The 10,692-nt window shown below is 40.3% G+C and overlaps 1 protein-coding gene across 1 annotated transcript; it reads right to left on the bottom strand.

The window, feature by feature from the left end:
- Positions 1-2,334: 2,334 nt before the first annotated feature.
- LOC143878204 (oligopeptide transporter 1-like) lies at positions 2,335-9,922 on the bottom strand. Its single transcript, XM_077380503.1, has 7 exons — positions 9,847-9,922; positions 7,834-8,273; positions 7,495-7,592; positions 6,819-7,391; positions 6,045-6,303; positions 4,543-4,725; positions 2,335-3,180 (listed from the first exon to the last, which is right to left on the bottom strand). The coding sequence occupies exons 1-7, from the start codon at positions 9,860-9,862 to the stop codon at positions 2,557-2,559; spliced, it is 2,193 nt and encodes a 730-aa protein (XP_077236618.1). The 5' UTR covers positions 9,863-9,922; the 3' UTR covers positions 2,335-2,556.
- Positions 9,923-10,692: the final 770 nt, after the last annotated feature.

Here is a 10,692-nt window from a genome sequence, read left to right as displayed (position 1 = left end):
CAAAATGGACAGATCAAACCTTCAGGTATAATGGACATGATTTTGAGTAGGGCTGCAACTCGAGCCGGGTTTTACCCGACCCAAAAATAGCCTGGGTTGGGTCAGGTTTCATGGGTTTCAGGTCGAGCCGGGTTTGAAGGGGCCCGACCCGACCCGAGTTACATAAGTTATAATATGTACATTTTTTTCTATTGTTAGTTAAAAGTTAAAAGTGAAAACCCACGCACCCACTGTTATTGTATGTGAGTGTAATTTCTGCTTCTATGAGTTGAGTTGATTCAAGTGTTTGATTCAGCATTGTTTGATTGTAATTACAACATTGTTTGATTACAACATTGTTTGATTCAAGTGTAATGTGAGTGTAATTTCTGCTTCTATGAGTTGAGTTGCCTTGCCAAACAAGAATTTTCCTTAAAAAATTACGTCAACGTGAAAAAACCCGACCCGACCCGAGATTTATCATGGGTAGGGCCGGGTTTGGGAATCGTGGGTTTTCCGAAAAAAAACCCGACCCGACCCGACCCGACCCGAGATATTTCTCGGGTAGGGTTGGGTTCTCCAAAACCCGACCCCCGACCCTCCCAACCCAAGTTGCAGCCCTAATTTTGAGTGTTCTTGTGGGATGTGAATTATCTGTAATCAAGGGACCGTTTGGATACATGATTTTTATAATCCATGATTATAAATTCTGGATTTTATGAAATGGACGGTTTAGATTAATCCGGTTCATGCACATTTGTGTTGCATCTACGTGGCTTCATGAGAAAAATTATAAAATTAGAAAGTAACAAAGGGTGATGATATTTTCACCCCCAGCAGTACTTGCACACCCCCCTTATAACGTGATTTGACATAAAGTTGCTCACTTTTCACGTCAAATCAGGTTACCAGGGGGTGTGCACATAATGCGGGGTGTGTGAAAATATCATCTCCCCAGATAAAATTGTAGATAAAAGCATTTCAATGGGCATTTAAAAACATAATCCAATTGAACAAAGATAAAATGAATTGCAATCAGTTAAACCAATGAAATACTACGATGGAGAACAATCGTAGTTAGAACAGTAAAAGAGAGAGAGAGAGAGAGAGAGAGTAATGAAGCTAAAGCATGAGTGTAAACCATAAGTTGTTATTTTTTTTCAATAAATTCTCACCTAAGGATCTTGTCGAAGATCTTACCCAAGGATCTTGCTATTACCATGTGAAGAATACCCAGACGATGATCGGAAAAGAACAAGTGTTGTGAAAAAACCCCTCTTCTTACCCAATCTGAGATTTTAATGGGAAAGTAAAAGGAAAGAATAAACACAAGCAATCACACAAAGACGCAAAGATTTACGTGGTTAAGAGGCGATGAGAAAATCCACTATAAGATTAGAGATTACAAGAGAAGATCAGTCTCTCTCTCACTAAATTCACTAGAAACCCTAGCACACCCTTTTCCTTTTCTTTTGAGCTCTCAACCCTCTTTCCCAAATAAGCCCTAAAAGCCCCTTTATATAAAACGGGCCATAAGTTAGTCTTATCAGGCCGAAAAACACATAAAACGGGCTGGGCCAAGCGGTTGCCAAATAAAAGGGCCTAATCCAGGTTGCACTCAATATTTCGGACCCTAAACGGGTTTGAATTCAAGACACCCAACTCAATGGGAAATAAGGCAAAAAGAAGAGGAAATAAAAGGGGGCCCGGAGAATTTGGTGGTCTTTTTACTACCGTTTCTGGGTGGCCTTTCTGCTACCGTTTTTGCTAATAACGATGGTGGTTTTTATATGCTTTCATAACCCGGGGGGGAGGAGATTTTTATATGCTTTCATAAGCCAACCTAATTTATTTTTGGGTTGGGTTAGGGTTGAGGCCGTGGAAACCCAACCCGACCCAAACCGAACCCCACCTCTCTTCTTTTTTTCATGATTTTCTTAGGATTATGTATTATTCCTATTTTATTTTTTTTGTTTGGCCCTAGATGAACCCGAACCCAACCCAACCCGATTTGGAGTGGGTTGGGTTAGGGTTGACAATCCTCAACCCGAGGCTCCGGTTGGGTCGGGTTAGGGTTGAGGAAATGCTATCTCGGGTTGGGTTAGGGTTGGGCTCAACCCGACCCAAGTTGCACCCCTATTTTCTAGCCCTTTAAATTTTTTAGGCTTCCTCATGAATATAAACTGTTGCTTTTTATCACCAGACATCCCGTTTAAAACCCACAAATTTGGGGCTTAAAATCCTCTCTCCAGGGTTGGATTTTGTGGCATGGCGCAATCCATGGATTTTGTGGCATGGCGCAATCCATAGCAAGGCCTCTTGGATAAATTAATGTTTTGGGTCATTGAACGAGTAGCCTCCAATTGAACTTATTTTCCTTCATAAACCATGCAAGTACATCAGATATGGAAAAAACCCACTTTAGAAACAAGGTTGGGGTAAACTTACACAAATTTCGATCAACATATATAACTACTAAACAATATCCATATAGAACCAAGCAAATATTAAACAAATTCTACACATATAACTACTAACCAATATCCATATAGAACCAAGCAAATATCCCACAACATGTCACTGAATTAAAGGGCAACCTTCAGCCGAAATCCCGGGGGCTGTAGGACACGCTGCTAGAGAGCAATGATCATCCTGCGGCTTCCCCCACCAAGTTATCCCATCGACATTGTAATTTTGGAGAGCATAAAATATAAGGAGACCCATGAACGCAATTCCAGCATCTAGGCCAGCTGAGAGAACATAGTTATGCCTTGCCCACCACCCCTTGAACCTCTTATACACAACCAAATTGAAGAAAAGGCCTACTGCTCCCCACATTATGTAATTCACTGCCCTAGCGGGGGGCATCATTGCTGTGCCCCCTAAGATGATGGGCATGTTTACCAGTTTTAGCCACTTCACGTTTGGGAACATTCGCGCGAGGACCCAAAAGGGGATAGGCGAAATTAGACCGACGAGGAAGAAGTAGTTCATCTTTTCGTATATGCCTTGGCTTCCGAACATGCGGAGTGGACCCATGAGACCCCAAATAATGGAAGCGTTGTAGAAGACTCTGTCTCCGGGGCATGTCCAAGGGCTCCCAACTGGCAACTTTGACCGATCACATATGTTTTCGACAGATGTCAGTAGCCACCATGCCGTGAAGAAGTAGGTCGTTGATGCGACCACTGTGCCTGCCAACTGTGTCAAGGAAACCAACACTTACCTTGTAGATTAGCTGTATAAGTAGTCAATAGGGAGGAGACAAACATTTGATTAACGTAGCATTTAGTGTTTGGTTGCCAGCCACCTAGAGTAGTGGGAGGGGGTGTCATTACCAGCAGAGAGAGAGAGAGAGAGAGAGAGGGTTGAGATAGAGAAAAAGCATCATCCTCCAAGCCAAATTCCTTCTTTTTTGAGAAATTTAGCTTGGAATTAAAGGTACAAGGAGGGGACGTGGATGACACGTCACTAGACATGCAATGATTACCTATGAAACTTGTTTGGTAGTGTTCAGGGATTTCAATGTTACATTGGCAACCAGACAAGAGATTTTGCTTGCATGGCACCCAAATGCAAAGCAAATCCTGAAACTCACCTGGCTTTTGTGCAACCAAACATATGTTATAAATGCAATTGGGTGACATGGATCCAATGAGGCACCCTTTTGGCTGGATTTTTGCATGGCCATGCTACGCATGGGTGTAAAATGGTGGGGCCTGCTTCATCAAAACATGAGGTGTAAAATGATGGGCCCCACCATATGCATGGGTTTGGCTGGAGAGGTAAGGACCCACCCATGAAAACACGAGGTGTGAAATGGTGGGCCCCATCCCATTAACATGATGTGAAAAATGGTGTACCCTACCCTAGGCATAGTTTGGGTGGAGATGGTGGCCCACCCCATCAAAAAACATGAGAAGCAAAATAGGGGGCCCACCATATGCAAGGATTTGGGTGGAAATGATGGGACCCACGCATCAAAGATGGGTGTAAAATAATGGGCCCCATCTCAGAATGAATGAGGTGTAAAATTGCGAGCCATAGTCTATGCATGGTTTGCGTGGAGATGGTAGCCCCACCCCATCAAAACATGCGGTGTAAAATGGTGGGTCCCACTCTTGCTTTGAAGGATGTGCAAAAAAATTCCATGAGAAATAATACTCAACGGAAATAATCCAAGGTCTAGTATGTTTACCATTTTCCTTGAAAATAGGAAAAAAACCTTCTTATTTTAGAAAATCTTTTCGGTGGAAAAAATATTCCAAAACTGTTACGTATAAAAAGGTTTCATGAAAAGAAAATTCATGGCAATGGAAAGAAACATGTTTAGTGTATGTATGTGTGCGTGAAAAAATTGCTAGACCCTCCCTTATATAGGATACAAACATATACTTGTTCGTACCGATGTAAACCAATACCATTGTTTTAACAAGCATCCATCAACGGCCTACGGACTCCCAAAAAATCTAAGGCTTTGATAAACTAATTTAGATTTAGTTAAAATAAAAAACTTTACCTAGATCACTCTCTAACCTTCAACCGGCAGAAGCATGGACATACCTGAACAAGGAACATGGACTTCGGAGGAATCTTCATGTAATGGCCTAGTTTGAAGTCCGACAGAAACGTTAGAGCTTGTGCCATGCTAATATAGCCATACGTCTTGAAAGCCATATTAGCAAGAGGCCTTCCGGGATACATGTAACCTATGATCATCTCCGTAATCACATTTAGCCCTGGGGTCTGCACAGCAAATTTGCCAAATTTATTGGGAAAATGGGTGTGAGACTCGATTTTCCATCCCCCCAAAAAAAAAAAAAATTCCAAAAGTGAGAAATGATTCAATTTATAGATTATACACCAAGTCCAATGTGAGAAAGAAAGTATTAATATTGGATAGAACATTTCTTTCAACGATTTAAAGGAAATGATATGATTATGGTTACTTTAGAGGGATACTATCATAAATTGAAGGCCCTTGAGTAAAAAAATTGAATCGTGTTGGTTCTAGTTATCATTTTTTGTGCGTAGAAATGTAGGAAATTTTTGAAATATTTTCCTTTCCAAATGATTTCTAGAAAATTGTTACAATCTAAACATGGCCTAATGTAGTGCACTAAAATGCATCTTTGGCTAAGCTAAAAAAGCTTTGCTTTGAGGCGGGCTCCCGGCTGGAAGGATTGGATGTGTGGAAGGTTATCGAATTTTGGGTGAAAACACAGGCAACACGAGTAATACGAGTAATATCACCACCAGATGTTTGGATCTTGTGATGAGTGCACAAGTACAAACTAAATGATTATCTAGATGGTGATGATGGGCACTTAATTTACCCTATCCCAATCTACCATGGAAGGATTCGAGACCTCAAGCAATAAAGACTTGGGAAGGAAGGGAGCTGCCGTTGTTGGGTGTAGGTCCGAGGTGGTGGATGCCGGAGATCGAATGATGATGTTGGGTGGTCGGCCATCGAGTACGGTTAAGAGGTGCACAATTACTTTTGCAAGATTCGACTAAACTGGGATTATTGGGTATTGTAAGGGGAATGGGTTTTCTTTTGGGCCAAGGAGACTGTTCCTGGGCATCTCATACTATGTAAAACTAGTGGGACCACTGGTCCCCATTGTAATGTTTGGTGGTATGAATATATTTGTCAATTTTCCAAAAAAAAAAAAAGGAGTTTCCTTTGAATTTTCATTTTTTATTCTGTCTTTGTTTTTTTTTTGAGTAATGATATGGTAACCGAGTTGGGAACCAAGAGTGGAACCGAACAAATAGCCTCTTAACACACTAGCAATCTTTCCCTTGCTTTTTGGCTGTTTTATTCATGAAAATGACAAACCTACCCCTCCCATGCAATGTGGCATGTGGCGATTTGATAGGTTACACTCTCGGTCTGCATAGCAGCACTCTTCTTCTTCTTTTTTCACGGATATTTTTTCAAGTTTTTGTTTCCAAGAAAAACTTTTACCTGAAAAAATGGGCTAACAAACTTCGTTACAATAGATTTTGAGGAAAAAGAAATCCCAGGCTAGCCTAGTCATTCCCTAATTAAAACTTGCCTGGTTTGTGGTAGCTGTAATGATTCCAACGGGAAGGGTGAAAACAAGTGCCAAAGCGCATGCTAGTATCACACCCCAGAAAGGAAGTTGCATTTGCTTTCCGAAGCCTTCGCAAGTGAGAACAGAAAGAGCAAAGACCACAACAAAGATTAAATGAAACCACCATTGAGGAACGGCTTCATAGTTCTTCTTCATCAACCTGGTGTGGATATCACCCTCCTGATCGCCCAAAGCCGCCTTCGTTTGTTGCCAAATTGTTCTATAAAAATGGAAACAAGGATATTGAGGTGAAAGGGAGTCTTAATTTCCATGCATAACATGCTTACTTATCATGAAGCTTAATCATCCGTGAGTAACATGAAACTTTATCATAAAATTGAGAAGAGAAATGATACCATGAGAAGAATTTGTCACCATGATCGCGACCGTTCATCTGGTAAGCCAGATCATGGAGATTCAACTAAACAACTCCACTCATTCGATAATCCTAACCCTTGATTGTTATATTGTTAGAAAACATTGAGGGGATCACATTCAAGTCCTTTAATCAAATGGTTAGGATAAAGGGGTCCATTGGTTGACCAAATGAATCAACGCATGAGTGGGCCCAATTACATGTTGGCCTAAGAGTGGCCATAATAGATTGAGTTTGACCCCAAAGGAGCCAGATGTGCCCTTTTTCCACATAGCTGTAGTTAGCTTGAGCCAGATTTTGAGCATGGGAGGGATTAGTACCTTCTTGGCTTGATTTTCCAGGTTTGGGAGAGAAATTACCTTCCGTGAAAGAGGGCAACATGAGAGAGAGTGGCGGCCAGTGTTGCGAAACTCAACCCATAACTAAATGAGAATAGGACACTGAGATTGATCTTGCTGTAATTGTTGTACCCATCTTCATTTAATGTGAAAGCTTTAGAATTAATTACTAGTGAAAGATTGTAGGGTTGGCCATTGGCATCGAAGACGTCCGACGAGTAGATAGGGAATTTCTTCGCTTCGTAGGCATTAGTCCAATAGGCAATGGGGACGACTATATAGATCATTAAGCAGAATCCGACCATAATGTTGACAATGGCAAAGGCCGGAGTGGCTAAGGGACTTCCAAGGAAAGCAACAATTTGAGACCAATCCAAAGAGAAGGAGCCAATGCCTAGGCCTTGGAGACCGGACCCGATTTGGTGAGCCGTGATGGACTTTTTCCAGATCAAACAAACCAAAGAGATGGCAGTTATGGATGGAAAGAGATAGCCTGGGACTATATAGTAGCAGAAACTTGTGATGAGGACCATGAGGAAGAATTGGAGCCTTGTAACTCCTCCCTTAGGCCTTTTCTCCTCCTCATGCAATGCTCTGCACAAGTTTATAAGAAACAGTTCATAAGCAAGAGGGATACTCAAATTGGGTTTTGAGTTTTGTTTACTTTTTTGCATATGTGTAGTCAAATGGGGTGTACCTGAAGAGAGACACTTGAACGAGGTTAAAGGGCCACCACATGTAAGGAGAATCAATGAGGAACTTCCTAAAGAGACCAGCCCACCCATATCCAAGCAACTAATCCACCATCAAACACAAATAAGCTTAGAATGGTATTTATGATGAACTATACATTTCAATTTACTAGTCCTCCCTTTTAATTACTACAAGTCAGGTGGACCACACACTTTTTTTGTGCTTATATTCAAGTAAGGAAAAAGATGACAGTGGTTCCTTTCAATTTGCAGCACACACTATCACCACAACTTGAATATGTTGTTTTGCAAATAAATAGGCAATTTTGTTGCCAAAAGCTCACCTGTGTGGTTTGAACTAGTAACAGAGCAGCACCAACGTTCAAGCTCCTTTTGTAGAAAGCCAATACTGAAGTAAGAATATTCACTGCATAAGTTGAACTCGCCCCGCAATTAGCAAAGATGGTGATCAAGACATGCTCTTTTATGCTGAAAGGCCCCGGATTCATTGAAAATGCCCATTTCGTCATTGGAACTCGGATGGGTTTGCTCGGGAGTGTGGCCGCCATCAGTTTTCCAATTGGAAGGACTACAATTTGTACTGGAACTGATGTTATGGCAATTGGATTTTGGCGATAACCGAAGAATTGGTTTAGGAATGCGAGAAGGACACAAGTGATCAACCCCAAAATCCATGTTCGGAATGTCAAAACAGGCATCGTTGGATCATCATCGATCGGAACTGTGAGCCTGACTTGCTCGATCGGATTATCGTTAACTTCATCTGCATCACAATTCATTAGAGTTATGATTTCAAATCCGAAAACGCAAGCTTGGCACTAAAAAATCAAAACTTGAGGACAAGAAAGATTCAAATGTATAATGTGAAAGAAAAGATTTATTCTAATCATGAATGCCTTACATAGAATCAGGGTCCTTGATTTTATAAAGCACTTGGGTGACAAACATAGAACCAAATAGAGACACACATTTTTTTCCACTACTTTTATATTTTCTTTGAAATTCTTTTCTGTCTCTGAGATTAACTTTCCGTGAAATTGCCTAGCAAATTCTGTTTTAGCGTGATTAATGTTTGAGCATAATTTTAAAAGAAATAAAGATGCTATAAATAGTAAAAGTGGCACTGGCATTGATTTTCCGCCATTCTGCTTGAATCCAAGCAAACAAAATAAAAAATTATTTTACTACCAGTAAAATATAATGCAATGGGGAGTGTCTAGGCAATTTCGCAGAATATGTTTTACTGCCCCTCTTTTTCAGGAGAGAAGTGCCACCTGGTATGAACCTCATTTGAATTAAATAAATAAGATAAATTCTGTTAAAAAGGTGTCTCCTCTCCGTTGAAAAAGAGGAGAGACGAAATGGCTTTTGCGTCCTGCAATGCAGTATGAGATTTTATATGATGAGCGGGATTTGCTAGGGAATTTTGCAGAACAGCCACAAAGGCTCACAATTTAGCAGATTTTGTCTAAAGTGAGCAGCGAAATGGGAAATGGCTAACTGCAAAATTGACTTGCAAATCCCATTGTTTTATATATATATAAAATATTAAATTTATGCAGGGAGCCCCGTTATCATTTTCATTTGTTTCCAAGACTAGATCGTTAACTTATAAAATCAAGGTAGATAACCTAATAATGGCGTATGCCCTAATTATTCAAAGGGAGTCCGACACATTGCCGTTGAACCCACCTTGGTACAAATGACTATAGCCCTTGATCCACTGATTTTAGACTCGGTTTGTTTTGGATTTTGAGAAACAATATTGAGTCCTTAACTGATTATTGGACTCAAATTTATGTTTAATTTTGAGTTCAATAATCAGTTTTGGACTCACAATCGGTTATCAAAATCCACAACAAACAGGGCCATGGTGGTCTAGTGGTGGCTCACCATATCAGAGGGCCCCAATCACCATTAGACCCTGTTTGTTTTGGACTTTGAGAAACAGTCGTGAGTCCCTAACTGATTATTGGACTCAAATTTATATTTAATTTTGAGTTCAATAATCAGTTTTGGACTCACAATCGGTTCTCAAAATCCACGACAAACAGGACCATAGTGGTCTGGTGATGGCTCACTATCAGAGGGCCCCAATCACCCTAAGGCCCTGTTCGTTTGAGATTGTGGCAACCGAATGTCACCCCCAAATCCGATTATTGGACCCGGAAGTAATGAAATTTTGGGTCCAATAATCAGATTGGGGGTGGTGATTGGTTGTCATAATCCCAACATATATATGTTGAGCAACAAGCATGAATAAACTGATGGCATCACAGAGATTAAAAAAATAGAGAACTAAAATGAAGAATGGCTAGAAAGAGAGCAGCTCTTACCAATGACGTTCTCCATTGAGAGAGAGAGAGAGAGAGAGAGAGAGAGAGAGAGAGAGAGTTGGAACCTTGAGGAATAGTATAGAATATTGAAAAGATTGCTTACTTATATGATATTTCTTCCAGAGACCATTACAGCTGTATGTTATGAGATTTCTCCTTTAGTTGTTGGCTATGGTTAAATGAAAATAGCCATTTTCTCCTATTGCCATCTTTTGTAGAGCAAAGTGGGATGTATTTCACAACAAAATTCAATTGAAATTACCTTAAAAGGTTTTGCTCCAGCTGTTTCTTTCTCATTTGGATGAGTTCCAAGAACCAAATCATATTGAGATATTCTAACACATGCACTGCACTCTTTTATGGCAAATATATAAGAGGTCTTACGCGTGAAAATCCCCCCATTCCTCGTTTAAGAACCAAATCATATTCTGATATTCCTTTTTAAGGCAGAGTAAATAACAGGTCTTATAGTGTGACAATCCAATCCTGGTTTGGCTTTTCACGTTTTGCAGGGGAACACTAATTCCCTCATATCGACATTTCTTTAAATGGCCAATTTACCCCATAAACACAAAAATCTCGCCTGCATTTTAAAATGTGAGGACGTTTCACCCTGTTGCAACTAATCAGCACATTCACTTTTCAATTAATAGGCTTTATAAAGGCTTGGTTGTCGACCCTTGGGCACCCTCCCCTTAACAGCTAGCTTTTGAGGGTGAGTTCTACCCAGGTCCAAACAAAATCCTGTCTTAGAATAGATACTGACTCAACATAAAAAATTATGATTTATCCAAAAAAGTATTTTCAATATGTCCCTAAATGCTACTTATGTTATATTAAACATTT

The sequence above is a fragment of the Tasmannia lanceolata genome, unplaced genomic scaffold (genome assembly GCF_043159265.1).
Source record: "Tasmannia lanceolata isolate RefF3 unplaced genomic scaffold, GAP_Taslan_0.1 ptg000006l, whole genome shotgun sequence".
Lineage (NCBI taxonomy): Eukaryota > Viridiplantae > Streptophyta > Magnoliopsida > Canellales > Winteraceae > Tasmannia > Tasmannia lanceolata.
The sequence above is the reverse complement of the archived record's forward strand: the minus strand, read 5'-3'. Positions and strand labels throughout refer to the sequence as shown.